At 37.3% G+C, this 26,111-nt stretch overlaps 1 protein-coding gene across 3 annotated transcripts in view; it reads left to right on the forward strand.

Annotated features, from left to right (window-relative positions):
* The window catches only part of LOC117211017 (lachesin-like), a 263,425-nt gene that overhangs the window by 69,213 nt on the left and 168,101 nt on the right, over positions 1 to 26,111 (forward strand). For all 3 annotated transcript variants that reach the window (XM_033454571.1, XM_033454569.1, XM_033454570.1), the window contains one exon: positions 2,389 to 2,513. In XM_033454571.1, the coding sequence (XP_033310462.1) occupies positions 2,389 to 2,513 (125 nt within the window). The remainder of the gene's footprint in view (positions 1 to 2,388; positions 2,514 to 26,111) is intronic.

Below are 26,111 nucleotides of genomic sequence, written 5' to 3' on the forward strand. Positions count from 1 at the left end.
AAACTACGCTCGTATTCCATAAAAATTCAAGGCAATTTCTATTCTTAATGAAGCCTGTTCTGCTGGAGCAGCCATTTAACCTCCGTTCGATATGAATCTTTGATTTCTTTGAAGTTTGCAGTCGTTATGAACTGTGAAGATCAGGATGAGCCTGGCCGCGAGAAGCACGTGCTACGTCGAAGGTAGGGAAGTTGAAAATACAGTCTCAGACGAAGGTACACGCGTGCAGAGGTACACGAGCGATGGCTCCTTTGGCCCGGTACATAGCGAAGTCGATGGCAGTGGCCCAAAGAGAATTTCCTAGTAGCGCAGGTCCTGCACGGTTGGCAAGCGGCAGTCACTTGGAGTTACCTTTAGAACTCACCTTTTCCTCCCCTCGTGTTTCTCCATTTTCTTTCCGTTCCATTTATTTGCTCGTGTATACGCGCATGTAAATCTAGGCTACATGAGAACCCGGAACGTGGCTTCTCTGCGTGGACGACCACGCTGTTCTGCATTTATTTTTATGGACGCCGTTGTAAACAAGTATCGTAACGCTTTGTGCTCCGGACAGGGAACGGATTCTTACAGCAGAGCGTCGGAAGAATTCTGTGAGATCGTGGTTCTTGGTTTGTCGGTGAGTTGTATGGAATGTATAATACATGATTTAATTGTGCTATTTTCAGTATATTCTATTTTGTAATTTGTATAATACCGTTGTACTCAAATGTTTTACAGTTATCCAATCTTCTTTAAATTTTAATTTAGCGTGGATGCCAATTTATTGATACGACTACCTACAGTATACGATTAAGAACTTTATATAGTTTGAGTTAAACCTAAGTTACAAAAGTTACAATTATATAGCTATATATATATCTCACTGCTTCTCAAACTCAAACCTAACTTGAAAAATCCGCATCGTTAACTCGTTTAAACATTAACGTTCGACGTATCAAAAAAGGGGACACAAAGTTAGAGAAATGAGACGTGCATAAGACACGTGGAGTAAATCTTCGTTCGATGTCTTGACACAGCAAGAGGATTTGCTTCTGAGGTTTGGGACAGAGTTTAAGGTAAACGCGAAGGGTAGAGGAATACAGATGCAACTGTACAGATCGTTAGAGGAATCGCGTTCGAACTCTCGAAACTAGCGTTCTCTCACTGTAGGAAATTCTTTGGAATGGCGGGTTTCTTCAGAGGTAACAATCTTTCTCATTTTTGCTGGTTCCGTTTGCCTCTTGCCTAGCCATTCGTATCTACGTCTCCGCCACCCCTTTCATAGATCGATATTTCGTATTCCAGAGTGTAATTCATAATAACGTTTGAACGGCGCGCTTAGATGTTAAAGAATCGGTAAGTGTATTTCGCAAATCGGCCTTCTTGTTTATCGAGTATCTTCTGCAGGAATTCACAAGAAATTCTAAGCGAATCTTGATGTTTCTTAGAGAGGATTTATTGATTTTTATTGACTTCATACAGCATTTATTAACGAAGAAATTTTGAAACTTGCCACGTGTTAAATTTCAATGTATGAAAACTAGGTCAGATTTCAGAATGAATTTTTAAATAAATTTTACGTCACTGTTTCCATTGTTTTAAAATTCCCCCACAATCATTTTATACTTTTCAGAAAGGTCCTCCGCACAGTAACTTACCATTAATGTTTACTCTAATCTCTTTCTTTAAAAATTTCCTTTTAACTACTCTATTAGAAATAAATGGAGGAAACATCTCTTCTTCTTCTCCTTTCGAATTTGAAACCATTCCATGCCTTGAATAACGTCATTATCTTTCAACATCGAAACTCGTTTCGACCACGTAGCATCAGTTCGTATTCTTGTTCGTTCTTTCTCCCATAGAACGTACTCCATGAAATAATGCTATTCAACGAAGAAGACGCGATCGCGAATTTCAGGATGGATCGCTGGTACCGGTTGGACGAGACGAGTGTATCTGGAAATCGTGGCGAGGATTCGATCAGTTCCTCGCGAGAAGGACGGTCTGTTACTTTTCAAGACTGGCTGTGAGTAGATGTACCGCGCGGCAGACTTGAAAAATTGCATTTTGTATTCAATAACTAGGCTGTCAGTCCGAGCGGCAGCCTCCTATAACTCAAAGCGCATCCACACATCCACGTAGACATTGCCTCTCTTCTCCGATCGATCGATCTCTCCTCTTTCTGTGCAATCCAACCTTCGTAGGAAATACTAGTCACTCGCGGACCTCCGTCGAAAAGAAAGAAGTTTCTCCCTTCTGCGATCATAGGCCGAGTTTGGAGTTGTCTTGTTAGATGTACGAATTAATAGATTTGCGGCTGACAATTTTATCTAAAGCAGAAAACTTCTTTTAATTAAATATTCAAGCCTGCATCAACATTATGTTAACAGTCGTTTTATTTTGTTTCAGTTACAGTTGTTTCAGTTACCAGCGTACCGGATCCTGAGTTCATTGATGAAATAGGAAATATCACAGTGCCAGCAGGACGTACTGTAAAATTAGCCTGCAGTGTCAAGGACTTGGGGCCATACAAGGTAAATAAACGTATTCATTTCTACAAATTTGCTATAGCGCGCCTTAAAACTTACTTCGCGAAATTTCCTTCTACTTGGAATATTTCGTACAAAGCACGAGCCAATAAACGTGCGACGTCTAACAAATGTGCAGGGCGAAGTTTCTGGAGGGCGGCGGCACGTTCGCAATCGTAGCAAGGAAGATCCGCGTGTTTTGAGATGAGAAACGCGTTAGCCCGTCGGACGCGACGAGCGTCGCGATGTATGCTAAGTAAGTGGCAGCAGGCGCCTCGGAAGTTCTCCGTTAGCTCGACGCTGATTACGTGGCGTCGTTAGATCACGAGATCGAGCTGAAATCGTGCGGAGCTTTGATGAACGCGATTCATCAATGAAGGAGCTCGTTAAAATCGAAGCGCGCTCTACGTGAAACGCTGGGAAGCTTCGTGAACGAGCCGAGATATACGCGCGTATCCTGGTGGTAGGAAGAAGGTGTTCTTGAATAATTTTCTCATTCGGTGCACTCATATCCTGCACGTGAATAAATTAATTGCTTTCTCAGCGGGCGTTTTTAGTCCGAATGTTTACGAATGTTTACGCGATGAAAAAGGATATTTAGGCAACGAGTTTCGCTAGAGATATCAGTTACCGTATATATCGAGAAGTGTTTGGTATCTTGAATTAATTATATCAAGGACAAGGAATGTTTTAATGACGCGATGCTGCGTATTGAAAGCTGTTCCCCAAAAATTCAAGAATTTATAAGAAATTTAATCTTATCTTGGCGTTAAATTAACACATTGTAAAAATTAAACTTAAAATATAAACACATATACTATTAGATAATGCATAAATCTCAACTCGATACTCGTAAAGATCTCTTACATCGTACAATTCAACAAAGATTCGACTGCCCAGCAACTTTTTATACGATTCGAAGGATATAATTAACTACCAAGAGCTGAATAAATTGAAAAAGGAAGTATATAGCTGCACTCGACACCAGTGTTATTCGCGAGTATGATTGTTAAGAAATGCCAAGGCAGATGCTTAGAAACGAGTTGTTGAAAAGAAGGAAGAAACATACTCAAAGGACTGCAGTGGCTAGAAGGGGGCATAGAAGAGGAAACGGACGACGAAGTTCGTCGGCCACCTGAAATTTTCCATCCGCAGTAGGGAGGAAGATTGAATTGGCATCTTCTGGACTATCGCCAACTCGTACGTCGCGTAAGGGTCGTCGTGTCGTCGTCTTCTTGCCGTTTCTCGAATCTTAAATTCGGAATCCGTTCGATAGGATCCTTCGATGCGTTTAGGACGCGGTGACTTTTCTTTAGTACTACGTGAATCTTCGAAACTTTAATTTTACATGCACGTTCAGAGCGAAGAAGCAGGATACGTGGAAATCGATTACTGAAACGAGGCAAATCGCTAATACTTCTTCTGGCTTATGGAATTGCAATTTGGAAAATTTACAAATTCACGAAAACTAGTATATTATAAGATGGAATTTATTTCATGGAATATTTAATTACAATACCTTATCTCGAGATTAATTAGTTGAAATTAGTTCGTCAATTCAAGAACTCGTAACGTTTCTCCGTGTTCTCCGTGTATTTGTTGGTCTCGAAGATGCGGTTATGAAAATATCCTCATCTTCAGTCACTAATGAGCAAGAGAAGTCAAACTTTGTGCATTTTAATTAAAGTTCGTCAGATCGTAAACCAACAACCTTTGTTAAGTATAGAAAACATAATATTAAAAATAAAGAGGTTACGTTCGTTCTATAATTAATCCACGTGGATAGAAAAAGCAAATGTAAATTACTCGAAGGTATCGAATTAAATCAACGAATGTACCTATATCGATGATCTTTTTCCTCCAATAGCCAACTTTAATTATATCGTCCACGCTTAAAAATATGAGAGACGTTTATCTAAATTCGACTCTTTTAGACTCGTAAAATTACATAAGACTCGTAAAAATAATCTAAAGAGAAATCCCCCTTTAAGGGTGATTACATTTAATCCTTTTGATAGGATCCTGAGAACATCTAATAGCACTATAAAGACGGCGACGGTTTGTCAACGATCAGAGGGCGTGAAGTGATTCTATACCTCGTTATACAAGTTGCTTCTAGCGGGCAACCCTTCTTACGAGTCGTATAGCGACCCCTAGCGGCCCTTAGTATTCTGTGGGAACGTCGCCTAGGGATCGACACCGCTAAACACCCGCTTAGATCGACCAAATCGTATCCTCTAACCTGGATGAATCTTTCCACTCCAATGTTTAGTCGGTTTACTATTCATTAAGTAGCGTAACGCAATTACATCGAAGGAAAAAGAATCAAATTTTGTTACAAAAATTTTGTTGTCGCCTTAAATAAAATACTTCATTTTCCAAACCGGATAATTTGAAATATGATGGTGAGACTCTATGGTGAAGAGACACCAAAAGAATCCTAGCGGTGGTTCTTTCATACAATGTTATCTGATTGGCCTTCGGCGTTTCATGGAAAATCACCGCTGGAAGTGACATCGCTATACACGCACTTAAACCGGTCAGCTCGCACCCTCGAAGCGAGACCAAGCGATTACCTTACGATCATCCGGCTCGCCACTCGTCGCATCCGGGATTGCCTCGGTATCGTTGCCGACGTGATCCGATATCGTGGTCACATTTATAAGTTTATTCGTTGTTAGATCGATTTTACAACTACACCGACGCGAATTTTCGACATGTTATATGGTGAATAGGGAACAGGCTGCTATTTTCATGATTCGCAGTCCCTAGTCTTTTTCCTTAACCTCGATCGTTTTATAAATCCTTGAATCGTCGTTTAGTGCTATAACCACATGGTGGAATATAATTCATGGTATATATTTTCCTTATTTCTAGTATAATGTTTCACTTTTCAAAAGACGTATTGTTAAAAAATTTAATATTTGACCCTTTTGCTCTTGACCACAAATTTTACATAAATGGAACATCGAATGTTATACGAACCAGCAACGGCGCGAATAAGTTAACGCGCCTCGAGAAATATAAGCTGGATGCAAGAAAAGCTCAATTTCTTTTACGGTTCGATCGGGCTAGTTCGACATCACAAATGGCGTCAATAATGCTTAGGATTCGCTGTAGAAATATTCGCATTATGTGAATCTGTGGCCGTTTATTCGTTTGTGCGGATGGGTCTGTGGTGAAAATCATAACTAAAAAGGCATCTGTCAGTAGAATATATCTACATCGTACAAGAAAAGTACCACGAAAAGAAGGTATTAAAATTCCTCTGTCGCTGTTCCGCTGCGCCGTCAATACAGAGACAGTGAGAAGAGTCGATTGCCGAGGAATTTCCCCTTATATTTATTGGCTTCTGCGATGTAAGATATTCGTATGAATGTAATTCGAAAATGTTTTACTTCTTTTCTTGTTTTTCTTCTTTTTTCTAATTGGCTATGGTTAATTATACTAGTTAGTTACGTCTATGCTTATTCATCGTAGAAACGACAATCAAATGATAGCTTGTTAACGAAAATCATCAGGTGTTTCAGTCCCACGTTAGATGGAATGATGATGAATATTTTCAAGAACAAAATTCGCTAATCTCAATTTACAAATTCCTCAGAAATGTTATAATCAAAGGTATTAAAAGATCTTTACGCAAATATTCCCCTACGTTAATAATTCTTGCGTAAAAATGACCAAGAAATAAGTTCCAAGAACAACATGAATTTTATTTTCGCGTTATGGATAGATACAAAGCTTTATGTAATTAGGAGAACCATATATCAACTGAAAGTCAAGCAAACTAGAATTCTTTAAATATTTATCTGAGGGAAAAATCGATACATGACATTACGAAGACAAAAATTTCAGGTTGCTTGTACAAGATCGTTATCGAAGTTGCTCACGACGCGTATCAAGGCTTCATCTAACCGGGGATCTCTCGATTTAATGATATTATTTTGCGATACTGGTCACGGCCTACATGCGATGCTGGACCTCGTAACGTGGGTAGATTGGCCGGAACGATCGACCTTTCTACGGAAATAGGACGAGGAAGAGATGCCTGATAAGAAAATGTATATTTCGATCCTGACTCAGGATGATCTTTCCGTCCGCTCCTTCATTTTACGATTATGAAAGAAAATTGTCCATGACAAGCTGGAGACATAGAAATTGACGACTCGTGGATATCTCTTCTGATATAACATACATTACATTTTATAAAATATTACTCGCGGCTTTTATTGTTCGGGTGTTCCGCACCTTTTAATTTTTTCTATTTTAATAATACGTAAAACTTGCTAAAAGAGCATGGAAGGAATTTTAAGTGTTAATAACTGAAAACTAATTTCAGTGGATATATTTTGGTTAAAAAATTAATATTGTAAGGAATTTATATTAAAATGAATAATGGAACGCGTAATGATAAAAAGGGAGTGACAAATAAAATTCTTGGAATATTCAAATAATTCATGTGGAATTTATTGTGTGAAATAATTTGTAAAAGTGTAAGATAAACGTGATTTTATTCTATTGCCGCTGTTTATACAGCGATAATGGGATGTTAAAAATATATCCAAATTTTAAAGATAGTAGTAACGAGCAATAGAAAAAATTTTCATTTCGACGATATTGCACCCGCTCGAAATCATTTTTAGTGAACGATAAAATTCTTCAAGTACTATTCATAAACTTGCAATAGTCTTGCAATTTCCCCCCGCAAAAAGAAAAGAAAATATTTTTTAACGCAATGTACCATGAGCGATACCTAGCATAAACTTCACTACCATTTTGTTATTTATTTATCCCAGCGCTTCATCTGTAGTAAAACGAGCGACTCCTCAGAATTTTTCATCGCGAGACGATTCTTCTTCCGCCTGTATTAAGTTCTATTCAGATTATTCCCCAATTAACTAGCCTGAATGATTTTTCAATTGATCCTTGGCAGACAGACCGGCATCGTCGCCGTCAACTTCCAAGAGGTTCGTTATCCACGATTTCCTTCTGCCTTTCTACAGGAATGGGTAATGAACTGGAGGGGTGGCAGGTTGTATTATTAAGATGTTACCCTGCGTGAAAGTCGAACGGACTGACTGCTACAGACAGTGATGGAAATGAGTGTTGTTCGAACTAAACTAGTGGAAAATATATTTTTCTGTTTGACGCGTTACAAATAGAAATATTTTATTTAAATTTAGTTGGATTACAAAGATTTATTAGACCATAGAAATACTTGTTTTTCGTGAAAAAATTCTTCTTTGTAATGATTTCGAAATATCTTTAAAACGCTTTACTTTCATTTTTCGGCTCTTTTCAAATATTTCAACGAATAGTCAAAGGACATCGGATTGTTCCGCAAACAATAGAATCCAAATCTTGGATAGTGCTCTCTCTAAAGCTCTAAATCTTATCCTACTAAACTAATTCCCCTATCAATTGCTCCTATTCGGATTACGTTACAATGAAAGAACCCAGTATTCAAGCTCTGATTCGTGTTTTTCTTCGTAAAGTTGAACCAATGAGTTAGCATCAGGATATCTATCTATCGTTATATCGATCGTTCCGCGGGCTTTGCTCAAACCTGTCGCCAGGACACAGAGTATGGTCCGTGAGTGTACAGTAGTGTACACACGTATATAGCGGAGGACTACTCCGAAGCACCGACAGCAAAACCGCAAACACGCGGCTTGGCGCGACCAAACCCCAAACCAAAGCCAACACTATGGCTGCGAGGGTAAGTAGAGCTTATGTAGTTCGAATCGTGAGATTCTAGGGGCAAGGGAGAGCTAGATAGGACAACGAAGGAAACGTGGCGCAATCATGAGAGTAGACACTTTCTAATTGGATGCACGTAATCATCTGAGAAAGAACACTTTCGATGTTCTCGTTAGAGAGTTTGACGAATGATGTATTATCGAGTGACTAGACCGCGTTATTCCCTAATCATGTTTAGGACGATTTTCAAGAATTTGTGATTAGGGATTTATCGATGATAATTTCTTAAATATTATATTATTTCATGCAAGAACGTTCGTGAATAGTTACGTATTCCAATTGGAAAAAAGTAGAAAACGCGAGGATGGTCGATCGACTGAAATTTACATTTAATTTGCATTCGCGTGGATCATCTGTCGGAGAACATGGATCGATCTCGTGCAAGAAATTGGCCGATTAAGAAGATTTCGAGTGGACTCAGGAAGATTCTTTAGACGAGATTTATAGATCTTGTATTTAGCAGGTATTTGAGCTGGTTGGTTTATTTTAGGAAGTTTAACTAGGAATAGAAATTTCGCTTTAACATTAAAGGGCCAAATAGTTGATTGACTATAGCATACTCATAAAATTAAGTTAATATTAAATATTTCTTTCATTAAGACACACTTTTATCAGAAATAGACCTCTAAAGGTATTTTTGGACAGCTTTTTGTCGGTTTTCAAAAAAGATTTGGCGGAAGATATTTGGTACCGGATTATTAAAAAGTATAACCTAGAAACGAATATGAAATGGCGCGGAATAATTTAATGATTTGAATTTTTTAGTTTGACATAGGTACACGTAAGAATTTTTATGTAGCTTTTCTACAACAACATTCTTCCAATACTCGACCCATTTTATTTTTATTCATGTAAATGTTTATTTTTTTGCGATAAAAACGAAACCCTTGCTCCCAACATGAAGTATTATAGTATTACCTTTAGAACAAAAATGTAATTTCATCAATATCAAAAACAGACAGAAAAAGAGTGTTGAGATTGTCGTAAAAGACGGTACTCAAGTATTTGTATCTGTTAGACAGCTTCGCCTCGCGTGGCTTGGACCCTTTTTATTTTCTGATATTTTCGCCTTAAACTCATAAATTGCCACAGTCAGAGTTCATACACTTCCTTCGGAACGCTGTTATTCTGCGTGTTCCTCTTTTTGTTTCTATCCGTTGGCGTAATCATTTTAAAAGCGTCGTAAGTTGCAATATTTTCTTTCGCGTATCGCTGAACGTAAATGGTTCTGGTATAAAAGTTGCCAATTTGCGCGATCAATTTAATTCCCGCTTTACTGTAATCTTTTAGTATGCTGCACAATGTTGCAAACACGAGTCAAAAGCATTATCAATGATTTGTCGTGATACGAATTGTCAACGATACAAACATGTACTAATGCTTTTAGCATTATACTAATTTTGCTTTGAATTCTGTGACGCGCATTTAATTTGAATTAAGGCGTTATAAATAATTTCCTGCATTTAGAAATAACGGAATAGTGAAGAATAACTTTGAAGCCTAACAATTTATTTTATATATGAAATATAATTATATACAGACAATAAGTTACTTTACATTATAAAAGAATATTTTTATTGCACTATTCTTAATGACAGAGTTACTATGAACGATATTTCCAAAAATAATTTTCAAGATAGGACAATATTTTAAAAACATTTTACGTCATCTGTGATACGATGCGGACAGCACAGCACAATATTGGTGCTTTTAATCTTCTTCAAACAAAAATCCGTAATAACAGCTATTTCTAGTATCAAGCATATTTAGTTATTAATAAGTTCATGTCGTACAAATTACGTATTACTATAGTTATATATTGAATGGAATATATTACACATTAATTTATGTTATTTAAAATAGCTGTATAATCTACTAAATGTATCTCAATTTCCTAATTAGTCTGGATTTACTATTTCAAAGTACTTATTCCCTTAAACCATTAAAAAAATTTATTTCAAATAGAAAACTGAAATCTAAAAGAAAGGATATGCACGTGTAACGATTGTCGATAGTCTCCAAAGTCACTTCGAAGCAAAAGACGAAACAAAAATTATTCCGATACGATCAAAACCGTGGCGTTGTATTAAAACCGGTCGGGAAACGTTATTCGTGAACGATTGGTCAGCAGCGCACAAATCGAAACGTTTCTTTGCGCTCGAATTCATGTCGAATTATTATTTCGCGATTTTCGCTGGTATACATTGAATCATGTTTCGCCTCGACGAAACAGATTGTACCGACGGTATACGGGAGCGGGAGTGAACGCTGGTTCCAAATTCAACCCAGTCGACGTTTTTCCGTCGAAAACGTCGAACGATAAGTGTTCGATCGGCCGGGCAAACGATTAAATAAAAATAAATTTTCGATTTTGTATATGCCGTCAAAAATGCTGGACCGGATAGATTGTAGTGAACGAAATGAAAGGGCGTGAAAGAAACGCGCTGTATTTTTCTTGTTTCGAGCCAAACATTCGATGGTAATGGAATTTGTTGTTCGACGAAACGCGGCGTCGACGTCGGATCCTTTCATGGTCGGTTCACATCGTTACGACGCAAATATGGACGATTGATCAATAATAACGATTTTTACTGAGGAATATGAAGTATTTTCGGAGCGAAAATAACGCAATGGGTGAATACGTTTCACGAAAGAATGTCGAAATTTCCACCACAGAAATACTACTATACATTATTACAATATTGTAAATACATATTTGCGAATGCTAGCAGAATCGATTACTAAGATTATATATCGATTAGTAGAAACGGTTATGAATGAAAATTCCTTTTCTTTTTACTAAAAATCTCGGATACAGATGTATTATAATTGTACATTTTACGAAATTATAAAATATTACATAACGATACAACTGGAAAACAAAGATCGACCTTTACAAATGAAAATATACAATAAAATTACCAACTTCCTTCTTTACTTTTATTTATTTTTGGTTTCTTCTAAATACGCAAATTACAACTATTTATGAAAGTCAAAATGTGAAGACACGCTGTGACGTTTGGAATAGCTACTCATGTTGCGACGTTTAACAGCAGTTGGAAATTTATCTTAAGAAAATTGTATATTAATTTCACTCTTTGAATATTATATAGATTACATTGCCATAACACGTGGTTGAGAATTCCATTTTCAAGATTACATCTGTATTTGAAGTTGTTAATAATACCGACGTGAGCGAGACAAGCGGATATCTGACAGTGATTTGCTCTACCTCTATTTATAGTTACAATAACTTGGCGAGACAATTTCTTATGTCCATTCCACGGTGTTCGATTATTGCTGAAGAAATATTGAAAGTAAAATTTACCTTTACACATCCCTTGTTTTTTGATTATATTAGCTGTATGCAAAAAAGCTCTTTTCTTGAATAATTCCGGTAGAAGAATGCAGTAAAAAGAATTCTTGGAATGTCTATAGAGCTGGGGACGGTAGCGCCTTTAGTTAAACCATCAACCTGATTACTCCAGATCTTCAAGTGTGGCGGAACCCAGAAGAATTTAATGAAATAATTATTCAAATTGTCATGAATAAATTAATTGTATTTCTTATTTATATTTAGAATATAGATGTTAGTTTTGATATAAAATTTGGTAGATCATAAACTTTGTAGGGCACTAAGAGAAACCAAGAAGGGATAAGACAGTTATGATTAATGTTATTTAACGCAATATCAAGAGCATTATTTAGAGCAACACATTCAGCTGTAAACACTGAGGCCCAAACTCTTTATTGAATAAATATTTAGATCAGGGCAGGAGCAAGCAGAACCGACATGATTAGAACATGAAATTTTATTACCATCAGTGAATATAAAGTACGCGGAGAAATTTCTCACCAATCGTTCCATACTCAGATTGGGGTCTTAAATTTTCTTAAGTTCAAGACCAAATTCATAGTCAAATAAAATTGAGGTAATCAACGTTTTGAAATCGTAACAGTAAATATTGAAGTGATTCTGCGAATCAATTTTGTTACATAAATCCATAAAGAATGAAATGCATCGATTTAGAATTCCATTGTTAAAAGCTTTATTTTTGGTTATGTTGAAGTAGTATTTAATTGCATTAAGACAAAGAAAGTTTCTATTTGATAGAATTTTTGCAAGGAAACAATTACACAAAAACTTATCATGCTCCTTTAAAAGAGGAAGTTTGAATTCTGCTAACATCTATAGAGAGTTTCTACGGTAGTCGAGAGCTACTCTAATCACTGAGTAGTGAAATCTTTCAAGCTTTTCACACAGTATTGTTGTTTTGGGAAGTCTCATAATCAAAAACAGAACAAACAAAACTTTCATAAAAGGTTTCACGACATGACAGAATCAAAACCTGAGCAAGAGTTTTTTTATATTAAGAGAGTTGGAGCATTTCTTAGTTGCACAATAAACTTGAGCAATGAAAGACATTTTGTAGTCAGAAATAATGTCCAAGAAACAGTTTCGTTGAATTTAATAGATAGATTATCAATTTCGATTGCAGTGAAGCCAGATGCAATTTCTTTTTATTGAAGTGAAGGCATGCTGCTAGGAGCGAGGTGTAGGCTCAAATCAAAAACGTTTTTTTATTACTCTGATGGCTTCCTCAATGACTCTTATGCCTTTCTCGATAAACACAAATTTAAAGTAAAGAATAAGATCATCAGCATTGTTTTGCAAATTATCAAGCCAATATTGAGTAGTTATTTTAATCCAACTATTTTTAAAGATCTTGTACATGTCCCAAACATATTTAGGACCCATCTAAAGATTAATGCTTTCGGCAAAAAGCTTGGTGCACTCTCTTTTTCTCTTTCTAAAAGTTTTGATAAATAGAGTACACGCTTTTTTCTAATTTATCAAATCTCTTAGTTTAACATATGCTCTCTGTTGCGTATTATCGACTAAAGAGCAACCGGTCAGGTCAAACCGATCGGTCGATATCGCGTACCTCGAATGACTTAACGTTCAAGGTGGTGGACATGGAATAACTCGAGTGTTAGATTTAGACGGCACTTTATTTGTATTCGTTGTAGCACTTAACCGAACTAAGTCTGCGACTTTGTCGTCCTGTGTCTGTAGTCTTCGTTGCTTGTAGTTGAATTAAGTTGGGACTCTGTCGTCCTCTGTCTGTAGTCTTCGTTGCTTGTAGTTGAACTAAGTTGGGATTCTGTCGTCCTGTGTCTGTAGTCTTCGTTGCTTGTAGTTGAACTCAGTAAGGACTCTGTCGTCCTGTGTGTACTGTCCCATGGTTGAAGCTGAACTCAATTTGCCGTTGGATTTCTTCTTTCCATCGTGCCCTTTCGGCTGGTCCTTTCCTGGGTTTTGTCTGGCCTCGAATAATGAGGGAAATGGGCCTATCCGTGCCATAAACGGACGGCCGACTAAAATTCCGAACACTCTCATTTTTTATTTTGTCACACTCGGCGTCCCACTAGAGAACTGGGTTGCGTTTTCTAAGATAAAGGACATGTTGTTTAATAGGAATACAACATTTAACTGCTTCAATTAAAATATGCACGAAAGTATTTTATTTTTGTTATTCGGTTAATTGATTGTATTCGGTATAAGGAAGTCGCGAATAAGAATTTTCGAGTTCTTCATCAAATTTAACCAAGTCAAAATTGGAGAATCATTGATCATAGACATATTTATCAACATTACCATTTATATAAATTAGAAAGTGATTAGAACTCCAGGTCTCGTCATATACTCTAACTTCTATTTTGACCGAAGAGCTAACGGTAGAAACAATTAGATCAAGGTTAGATTTAATAGAACGATGTATATCTATATGAGTGTTTGAATTATCGTTCTATAAGAATAAATTGTTAAATTCGGCAATGTTTTCGAGTCCAAGTCCATTTCTATCAGAATATTGACAATTCTAATTTTTATTGTATGCATTAAGATAGCTCACAAGTATACAGCTATTGTTTGTATTAATATTTTGAACAATAGTATTCCAATGATCTTGAGAAAGAATGATTCCTGGGGTTCTGTAACAAATTATCAAATCTAAAGGAATCTGCACGTTCAAGAAAAGAATACCGCAAATATCGTCAGATTGATCGAATCTTTTTACATTATTTCTTTCGGAGAAAGCGAAATTTTTACATACAGCTATTAAGACTGCTATTAAGATTATTGGAAAACCAGGAAAATTAATCTTATCCATTTGGGAGAACCAAGATTCTATTAGGTTAAGTAAAAAGTTCTGAGCGTTTTTCGCTAGATGTCTTTAGTGAGCCATATCTCACGATGTGCACATCGCATCGAGTCATAGTATACACCGATTTCAAGGTGATATTACGCATCAAAAAGGTTCTTTGTCAGTTTTGTGTTCGGTGAAGCCAGTTGTGTGTTACAGCGTTCGAAAATGGAGATAAAAAAAGAGAAAATTCGATACATTCTTCAGTACCACTACGACCAAGGTGAAAAGGCGGAGCAGGCGGCCAAAAAAATTTGTGCTGTTTATGGACCCAGTACAGTATCGAATGCAACAGCAAAGCGGTGGTTCCAACGATTCCGTTCTGGTAATATGGACGTCGAAGATGAGGCACGCTCTGGTAGGCCAATCGTCGAAAATGTGGATAAAATCATGGAAATCGTCGAGTCGGACCGGCATGTGAGCACTTATTCCATTGCCCAGGAACTGAAGATTAGCCAGAAAACCGTTTGGAACCATTTGCATAAGGCTGGTCTCAAGAAGAAGCTCGACGTATGGGTGCCACATGAATTGACGCAAAAGAACCTTTTGGACCGAATTGATGCCTGCGATTCTTTGTTGAGACGTAACGAAATCGACCCATTTTTGAAGCGGATGGTGACTGGCGATGAAAAATGGGTCACATACGAGAACAACAGCCGAAAAAGATCGTGGTCCAATCGCGGTGGGCCGGCCCAAACGATCGCCAAGCGTGGATTAACGGCCAAGAAGGTTTTATTGTGTGTTTGGTGGGATTGGAAGGGAATCATCCATTATGAGCTGCTCCCATCGGGGCAAACACTTAATTCGGACCTCTATTGTCAACAACTGACCAGACTGAAGCAGGCGATCGACCAGAAGCGGCCAGAATTGGCCAATAGGAAAGGTGTTGTGTTCCATCAAGACAACGCCAGGCCGCACACATCTTTAACGACGCGTCAGAAGCTCCGAGAGCTTGGCTGGGAGGTTCTATCGCATCCGCCGTACAGTCCAGACCTGGCACCAAGCGATTATCACCTTTTTAAGTTTTTGCAAAATTTTCTTGATGGTACAAAACTGGCCTCAAGAGAGGCTTGTGAAAATGAGCTGGTCAAGTTTTTTACCAATAGGGACGAGGACTTCTTCAACCGCGGAATTATGAAATTGCCTTCAAAATGGACAAAAGTAATCGAACAAAACGGCGCATATTTAATCTAAATCGAATAATCTTGACTATGTTAATTTCATCGTCGAAATAAAGCGAAAAAGCGCTCAGAACTTTTTACTTCACCTAATATGTAGATTAGGATATCAACATCAAGAAGCCGGATCCGAATCCGAATTTCAAGTGTCCTTCATTGAATACTATTTATTGTTTATTATCTATTTTATTGTTTATGTGAATGAAGATATAGTTGAAGTTACTAGATTGTGTTTCTTGAACATCTACGGAACACGAATAGGTATTGGAAGAACCATAATCCAGATCGGAATTTGCCAATTTCTTGATGATTCTGGCAATGCGATTTTTTAACCCACGCTCAGTAAATAGGTTCTTTATGTCAGAACGCATGCTGATAATAACAGGGAGATCTTTAGTGAATCTTAGTGCATTATACAAAATTTGAATGTAATATAAAAATGTAAAAATTAATGTAAACATTCAATGATACCGTCAAAATTTAGTGGATGTGTTTGTTAAAATTGATTCTTTAGCAGGTTGCAACTGAGTAGATAATTCTTGAATTGAGAATTTGGATGTTTGAAATTTTCTGATTTTTGTGGTAACTTTTTTTTACTTTGGTAGGAGCTATACATTTGTGTTTCTTTTCCGTAGATATGTCAGCAGAATCGTTAGTGGAAGTAACATTAGACAATGGCCTTTTAGTGACTGGGGCTGGAGGTGGTGGCATAATAGGCTTATTGGTTGGTTACAGAGATGGATCCTTATCTTCAGACATAAATAGGCACAAATTCAAAATTTTGCTCTTTCACGTGATAAGATCGTAACAGAGATAGCTTCGCTTTCATAACACTATAAAATTGGCGAGTATTGAAGAGAGGGATCAGTATTCTTACAAAATTTGGCTAAATGACTCTTCTTTTTGCAGAGAAAATAAGTGAGTTTTCAGTGAATAAATATATTCGATAATTGGTACTATCACAGTTAATTTGCAATACACGAATGAAATTTACATCAAGAAGAACAAAGAAAAAATGCTAATATGTATATAATATAAATATTTAAAAGAGAAAATAAGCTTTTCTTATCTAAAAGTAGTAGTATTTCGATCACGTTACATGATATAGAAGCCCAGAGAGACAGAATAGCCTTAAACATAGAATAGGACGTATAAAGCAAAATTCTATTTCGATTTTTGCATTCCTATAGCAATATTAGACATTGCAATAAATTGTTATTTATACGCTTATCGGATATTTGATAGTTTCCCTTGAATTATGCTTATACCCAACTATGCAATATGCAATACTTTATTGCAACACGTGCAACAATCCACCGAAATAAATTTCCGAAAAGACTCTTCGCTCTTCGAAATGCTATTTTAGCTAGCGAAATCTAAATGCACATTATTTTCCAAAATGTCTACATCTTTCGTGATGACTTTCATTGATAAATAATAAATTATCAGGAATATTAATCTTCTATTCCGTTGGTTTTTCAATGTGAAATTAAAATTACTCTTTTGCTATTAGAAAATATTTGAATAGTATTGTTCATCGTGTGATAAATTCGATGTTTATTTAAATTATATTTGAATATATACAGGATGGGGCATATAACTGCGACTGTTTCGATTACTGCGTGAATGATAATTTGAATGAAAACCTTTTAGATAAAAATTGGATAGTTTCAAAGGGGACATAATTTGAAACGATTAATTTTTTGCAGGAGAATACGTAGAAGAGATATGAAGGTCCAGTTTATTTTTTTTAAATGGAATTGTATATCTTTTTTACACATATATATTCTACATCAAAAGATATTAAGGTAGAATATTGAAAAATTAGCAATTTATAAGATATTTCAAATTAAAAAGTGAAATATTTCATGTAAAAATTTGAAATATTTAACGAATAATTGATTTTCCCCTACCTTGTATATGTATAAATATCCACAGCATCAATTATAGAATCAATTGCTTTATTGCACTTTCGGAGCTTTAATCTTTCTCTTTTACGTATTATTTCAATCTTGCTAATAAAGGCATTAATGGATTATTCGTAATACCCTTTGGAAAAAAATAATTACTTTTAAAACGCTTTGAAACTTTTCCTCGTTAATTCTTTCCGACTTTAAAAAGGAACATAAGGAATTCTAAATAAAATAATCTCACTTCATTTATCATATATAACGTTGCTATATCCGGCAATATCACCTATCGAGCCCTTCTGCAACGGAAGAAATCGTCGTGTTTAGAAGCATTCAGTCAGAATCAAGATCGATCGGAACGGGATAAGAGGTTTAAAATAGTCAGGATTTTCATCGCAGGCGTTTCCAAACCGACAAGTTGCAAGGTGCGCAATGGCACATAGGAAAAATTCGGCCTAAGCGCGGACCGAAGGCTGCTGGCTCTATCCCATCGTTTTAGCTGGATGAAGGACTGGACGCGGAGGAGCTTTTCGAATAATAAAAAGAACGTGTGCGGAGCGCACACGCGGCGCCAAAGTGCCGAAGAGTGTTCCATCGTGTTCGAACTAATCGATGCGTTAATCTCCTGGCCTTTTATCCCTCCTTTCCCTGCTCCTCGTCCCCTTTTCCCCACGGTCCCTTGCAGCGATAGGGTTGCCGCCCTTTTTCGATCCAAGCCCAGAATGGGCCGATGGAATATTTTCTCGCTGCTGGAAGTCGAAGAACGACGTAGAGATATATCGGCGAATTCTTCGTCGACACGTTTTCCTTTCACCCTCCGCTTTCGTATAATGTCAACCGATAATAATCGCCGTGGCTCGGCGCTCGACGACGACGCCCATTTCCGGGGGAAAACTTCAGTTTCGAATTTTCTGCTCTATCCAAATGTTCTTTGGGGAATCGGATTTTCAGATACAATCGCAACTCTTTGCCAAAGTATAGCGTGTCGCATTGGGAAATTCATTTTAATTTCCAACGATTCGGATTTTTGTCACTAGAGAAAATACACGACGGTGTAGTTTAATCTTAGGATACAAACGACTTTTTACGACCGGAAGCTTTTATTACGAACCAGTTATTAAGTACTACAATTACTATTTTTCTCCAAGTATGATGGCAGATAGTAGAAAGAATCTTTCATGATTCTATATCTTATTCACCCTAATATTATTACAGACGTTTTGCTTTCTGGCGAAGGCGTAATAAGTAGGTCAGACAGCTGGTTGCTGGTGCGATTAGAATAATTGGTAAACTTTATCATACTTTGGCTAGAAAGTAGAGTGTAATATCTCGTAAAACACACTTTCACGATTAAAGAAAGTTGGAATTGTCTTTAAGGATAGAGATGCATGGCATAATTTAAACAAGCGATATAAATTTATTGGCCTTTGCAAACAAATTTTATGTACCTGCTGTATACGAAGTTTGTAGGAACTTGTTGTTACGAAAGATGGATGTTTACAAAGCGTGGAATAATTAACAAACCTTAATCGATTACCGCTTTAATTCTATTCGTTACGTCTATATTAAAAGTATCAGAAAGTATATAATTAAATTTCAGTTGTAATGAAGCATTAAAATGAAACTAAAATATTAAGCGAACCATTAAAATGATAAATGAACAAATAAATCTGTAAATAAAATATAAACGAAACGAGATCAATCAGCAGTGCGTTAATATTCGAATGCCTACGTATCTTGACGAATGAAACTTAAGATATCTAAAAATTGATTCGTTCAAGGGGAAGAAGATTTATTATTAATTAAATTACGACATTGAACAGATATCAATACTAGTATCACTACGGAAGATCAATACTAACATTAAATTTACATTTAATCATCATGTGTAATCGTCGTGAGCAAGAGCTGTTTTCAGTACGACATCGCACGGTATCAAAGCAGAATAAACATACTCGCGGTACAACTATGTATAATTACTGACAAATTTAACTTTTGACTAGCTGAAACATCGGTTACATAACCGGTTTTCTACATAAATGCGAAAAGACGAGTATGACCATGCTCTTCGCTCGTCTATATATCTACTGTATTTACACTGAAATTAATATCTAATTAACTTACTGTAAAACATACATCCTGTCGACCGGTGTAAGCTGTAAACTGTAATTTGAAAAAAAAAGAAAATTAAGTAAATTATTATATAAACGAAATACCCGTAATTCCATAACAAAAACAGTAACTTCAGTTAACATTTACGTCACAAATTAGAGGAACATTTTTTCACAACAATAATTGAAAGCAATGGTTGACAGACAAAGAAACACGGCCATTTTTCTGTTCAGAGAATAATCCCAGTTGTCCATTACGCTTTTACGGCGTTTCATTTCGCACTGACAATGAGAAAAGAACAACTTGTCAGCGGTGCACACGACTGACCGTAAAAACGTGGATGTAACACTGTTATAATGACGTCCACCCCAACATCGACGATAAGGCCATGGCCAAACAAAATTTACGCCATCAAGATGATTTAAATTTCGGGTCAAAGCGAACTAACCTTTGTTGTACCGAGCCGTGCGTGCATCTGATTTTTCGAGGAACAAACGTAAATCTGAGATGTGTACAGAATGTTTTAAGTAATAAGATACATATGCACGTATGCTTGTATTTATAGTTGAAGACTTTTTAGGCAATGGATTTTTGATGACGAGTTTAACTAATTATCGCTTAAAAAATCGTAATATTTCCTTTTATTCGTTTATTATATTTTGATACACAAAAGGTAAACGCGAAAACGTCATCCTGATGAATATGCGATCGTTCATCACACGAAAAGTGAATCTCGTAGTTATGAAACTCTAATCGCAGTTCGAAACGGATCCTATTAATTAAACGAACTCGGAATCAGCTTTAGCAAATTAACCGTGCAAGTGCATTGAGTTCTGGTCGTCGTTGGCGTTCGTCAAACATGCGAGTTACTTTCAATTAATGGTTAATCGCATTTACCCGTGTCAGCACACGTGCTTTACACTTGTAGAGACACGTGGACGCGCTCCTGTCAAATTTCTTTTCATCTTGCATAGTCTGAAAACACGCGCACATCTTCCTAATTAATCAGCAACTATGTTACATGATCTCACGAGAACTGATTGCTGTTTCGACTGGCCGTAATTCGTTAGACAGCCGCCTTTTCCTCAAACCCGATCACGTTGCTTTGGATTTAGCTGTATTTTCAAACAGGCTTTGTAGTCACATTCAGATTCCCGTATGCCGTATATAATGTAAATAGAATATTGAACGGAAAAGAAATTATTATTTAGCTTCCATTGAGATCCAGCAACTACGTTGTTGTGATTTCATAATTCATATAAAAGTTTTGGACACTCAAAAAGGTTAAATTCCCGATGAAGTCATCGAATGTACTCCCGAGATATAAAGGCGTAATAACGATGTTTCGTTAATAAAGACAGTTTCTTCAATATTATTTACCTAAAGCATAACGTAACTTCAAATTATAGTTTTATCATTTACTTCCGGTATCGAATGTAAAATATTTTCAAATTTAAGTCGAGTATTTTCGTATTAAAGAGGAAAGGAACCACACCCGATTGTCAAACTTAAAAAATCTATAATCCATAAAATAATAGGTCACGTATTCTTCGAATCTAATACCTTCACGCGGAACCGTAGAATGCTATTCCATTAAGAAACTCTTGGAATAAAAATTCGCTCGATCGTGTTGGCAATAAATGCCGCATCGTGGCATCTTATAGCAATTATAAGATTCAACGAAGCAACTCGAATGTTTCCCGAAAAGAAGGTACCGCAGTTCCACTCTTAGATCGCGAGCATCTAAGTCACGGAATTTCGTCACTCAGAGTCTTGACTCCGCTGTGAATTCCTCGTCCTCACTGGGATCTTCCGGGTGCGTGTTCCGGAAGAGATGGTACTCATTTTCCCGACCGTTGATTCTCGATGGCCTCACGAAACCTCTCGCCCGCTTTAAGAAAGCCACCAGACAAAGACAAGCTGCCACCACCCCCTCGATCAGCTGAAATTGCCTCGACGTAGTCGTGAAATTTTAGTGTCGCGAATCTCCGAATTGTTCTCCACCCTTTCTCCTCGTTCCTTTCTTCTTACCCTTCGCGTTTGTTTCTTCTTTCATCCGTCGTGCTCTTCTCACCTCTTTGTTTCCCTTTTTCTTTGAAAGTGGTGCTGGAAAATGTAAGCGTGAGTTCGCGTGTAATTCTGAGAGGAGAGCGAGTGTGAAATTTTAGATTTGAGTTTTCCGTTGAAGCAGTCGAGATGGAATTACGTAGCAAGGTTTTGTGTCTTGTGAATTGCGAGAGAGTTTTATGCATTTATAAAGTTTAGTTTTTAGATTAGACGGTTTACTTTCTTCAGTAGTAAATATTCTGGAGATAAATGTTTTCTATAGGCTATGTACGATCTGCTGCTAAATTCTAGTTTAAATAAAGTCGTAGAAAATACAGCATAAATCCATATATTTTAAACAATCCATGAATTAAAATAATAATTTTGAAAACTACCGCGACCTTATAATCAGTACTACCCGTATTTATTTCCGCATTTATTCAAGAATTTTCCGGAAGTACGACAAAGACAAAGATTATTAATCGCGACATGGCAAATATATCGAGCAATTTTTCAGTTTCGTTCGCATTTGCTTGACAAAAGGCGGAATATCTGGTCCCTATTCCTATGCTATGGTAAACGATGTCTACCTGTTCGTTTTGCAGAGGAGCAATAGAGCTCGTTTGCATGGCTCCATCGATCGTCGGCCGCGAGGACTCACGATAATTGAATTGTGAATCCAATCAAGCGATATAGCCTGTCGAGATTACGAAAGAGATCACGATACAAGCTGCAACTGTGGTTCTGTGAAGAACATTATGAATGTCGATTCATCCGTCAATGCCACGTACATGCTATAGTCATCCAAATAAGATGCGCAGGTATATCCTCGCCTAAACCGTTTAACTCTATGAACGATCGATTTATCCTATCGGAGCATCCGACCACGATTATCGGATAATGTTAAATCGAAAAGAAACTCGACATCGATAAAACGAATTCTTAATAATTTTATTTTCATAACATCCGCTTGTTCGTGATTTCACGCTGAAAATATTTACTCTAATATTTACATTGGGGTATATTAGTTTGATTTCTGTTTAATTAAAGTAGAAAGTTTATTAAGTTCGAAGCAGCATTCGGTGCTTGGTTCATTAAAATCACAATTTAATAAGGAAGTTAGTTAATTAGAAATATTAGTTTAATTTGCAGTTGTTATGCTTCCAAAGAATTAAATTCTTTGATATACGTTCTTGTTTATGCCACGTGACGTGTTTGCTGTATCCGCAGCATGAATAATATGTAAAGATAGACAAATATTACACGTCCGTTCTGATGATTTAAAAACCGGCAGTAGGTCCGAAAATGTACAACAATGCGAAGCCAAAGCGCAACAAAGAGGTTCGAAACGTTCCCATTTTTCCAACAAAAGAGTTGGTTTCGTTCAGGTACCTGTCGTTACATTTGTTTTCGAACGCGTTACAGGTAATACGAGTATCGTTGTAACAAAATTCAATATATGTTCCATTGTTTCATGTGTTCCTGCAACTTACACAAAGACGCATTATATACGTTTCAAATCACTCAATAACGTAAAATACAATTTCCTGTAATGAAACAATAAATAAAATATTTTTTATGCTTTAAATAATCTATTCTGGCTATATCAAATTTTCGAAATAATTACTGCATAATTGTTAGGCATGTATACGCCATATCTTATTTTATCTGAAGCGGAGTCGAGTCTATTTAGTTATCAATTGTTTAATCCATCATTTGTTATTTAGTTGATCGAAGTTTCTATTCCTTTTGACATGCAGTAACAATTACTTCCATCGAGGTTCTGATCGACACAAGGGTATTATCGGCATTAATTTTAAGAAGAAAGAGGGGGATGCGCAGAGTGTAAATTCGTATCTCTATCGCAGCACGGGATTGTATCAATCATAGCTCTCAAACGGGACGCAATGCAATCATTTTGGATCGCGACACCTCAACATGATGTGTGTACAGCGTTTATACAGTGGCGATGCATTGTCCGCGCATGAGCGTTCACCACGGCGATATATCATTTCCATCGATTAATCGAAACCGCTAGAAAATTCCAAAAAAAGATCGTTGTAAAATACGTGTCGTGTAAAATACACTACGTTCACTCGAAAATAGCAGAATTTTTTTATGGGAGATGATTGTTATAAAATCAATGGGATCCCGGCAATATGTAGCGTATATAACAAATAAAACATTAAACAATAACTTTCATTCATATTATACTCTTTCTACTATGATTTAAAATTTGCTGCTCTCTTGGATCACATTCTTTTAGTTTAAAATCTTCCAAGCAGTGTAAATTACCGTTGTTTCGTTAACTCAAAAAATCACACGTGGAGTTAACCACGGTAGAAACGACAGAGGAAAGAATTGCGTTGGCCGGTCACAGTAACAATCGATCGGTTCGCACGAATTGCCAGGTAACATATTCCCTTGTTAGGCACAAAGTCAAATCGTTCTCAGACGTCCATTGTTACGTTCAACCCCGATTGCGACGCTATAACATCGTGTATGCCCGACGTGTGTACATTCCTGCCAATGTATTGTCCGGGGTCGAGTGTCGGCCACAATGGATCCCGGTTGTGGAATCGATCGATCCTGTACACGAGAGTGGAAAGCAGAGGAGGAGGTGGAGGTAGAGTAGTAATAGCAGGAGCAGGATGGGATAGAATACGAGAGTTAGATAGAGGCAGAGAGCAAACAAGAGAGAGAAAGAAAGAGGAGGGTAGAGAGTGAGAAGCGAGTATTGGGAGGCAAATCAGTGGCTCCGTAGATGATCACTATAGATGGGATGAGAGCATATTAAGGAAGGAGAAGCGGCAGCCAGCTGTTGAAAGTTTTATTAAAAATCTGGTCTGCAGGATGATGGATATTTCTAGACAGGAGTCGTCCTTAAGTTAAGATAGTCGAGGCAAGGAAAAATTGCGCGTAAGACGGCGAACAAGAAAGGAAGTCGAAAACGAGGAGTCGACATGAAAGTGTGGCCCCTTCTCGGATCAAAGATATCGATGAATAGCGAATTACGTGTAGCACCGAAAAGACACAATCATGATATTAAAATGTATGGAAACTAAGGGGAAGTTGGAAGATGGAAGAAAGTTGGAAGTTCTTGAGTCGGAACAGGGTCGAACGTCAAAATTGTATGAATTGTATGAACCCTGTAAAATTTCAGGAAACAACTGAAGGAAGACAAAGCACAAAGAGTGTCGCTTTCAATTCCGAAATGGAATCAGACCGTGTCGATTCGTCATCTGCCGAGAACAAAAATGAACTTTCAATCGGCGGGTAGAAAACGGAGACACTAAAAGAGGAGTCGAAGAAGACGAAACAAAACCGCGGAACAGATTAACATCAAACTCGAAGAAGATCTTCAGCGAAGCGTCATACTTGTTTCGTCTTTGATACCTTCTCAACGTCACGTCACTCTCTCGTTCTACGAATTTCATACTCGTTCTACTGATTTCAAAATGGAAATTGTTTTGCCAATACCTTCCCCTTGTCGTCATATGATAGAAGAAGCCACGGATGAAATCAAACCAAAACAATATATACCTATCGATCTTCAGAAGGATAAGGTATAAGCAGGCAAGATTGATCGAAAGAGACAGAAGAAGAGAATAACCGAGAAAGCTCGAGAGATGCGCTTGGATGCCTTGGTAGGGTGTCTCAAGTTCGGAGTGCAAATGATAAGGGAGAGGGAGAGAGAGAGAGAGAGAGAGAGAGGAAGAGGGAAAGAGATTGAAGGGGGTAGTGAATTAAAGCGGCTCGTCCTTCCTAACGAAGTCAACACGCCGAGCGGTCGGATGAGGCTGCCTTGTCGAGCGGAGACTGTCGTAACAAGCGTAATCTTATATAAGGCGGCAGGTTGGGGGAGGCGAGGGTCAATTGTAGGCGGCAGGATAGCAACGAAGGTGGAAGGAATCTAAAGGGAGTAACGTTAGGAAGAAACCTCAGACCACCGGCTTGAATTATGCCTTGTTCCCTTCTCGAACGAACGCGAGATACGTCTCTGCGTCTCCTGCGATTTTACTCCTTCTTATAGCTACTTTTACTTTCTTACATTCCCATTCCATTTTAGCTTCTTTCCCTCCTCTATCTCCATTTCGATTTTCCGTGATACGTTCGAGGACAATTTTGAGTATGGAATCACTAGTCGACCGCGTTGGATTTTCATTGTGATTCGTAGTTTGCATGGACACGTTTGCCCGTTTTGGATTCTGTTTGCTTTTGATAGGGGTTTTTAGCTGATTTAGTTGGTTCGGTTGTGTCAAAGATAGGATTTGCCTGCGGTTTGCCTTTCGTGTATGTTTTCCAACAATTTTGAATATTGATTTGTCTATCAGTGATGTTGAATTTGTGCACAATCCGCAGGTATTTTCAACACGTTTCTGCAATGTATTA

This window comes from Bombus bifarius, unplaced genomic scaffold, assembly GCF_011952205.1.
Source record: "Bombus bifarius isolate JDL3187 unplaced genomic scaffold, Bbif_JDL3187 scf7180000008214, whole genome shotgun sequence".
Lineage (NCBI taxonomy): Eukaryota > Metazoa > Arthropoda > Insecta > Hymenoptera > Apidae > Bombus > Bombus bifarius.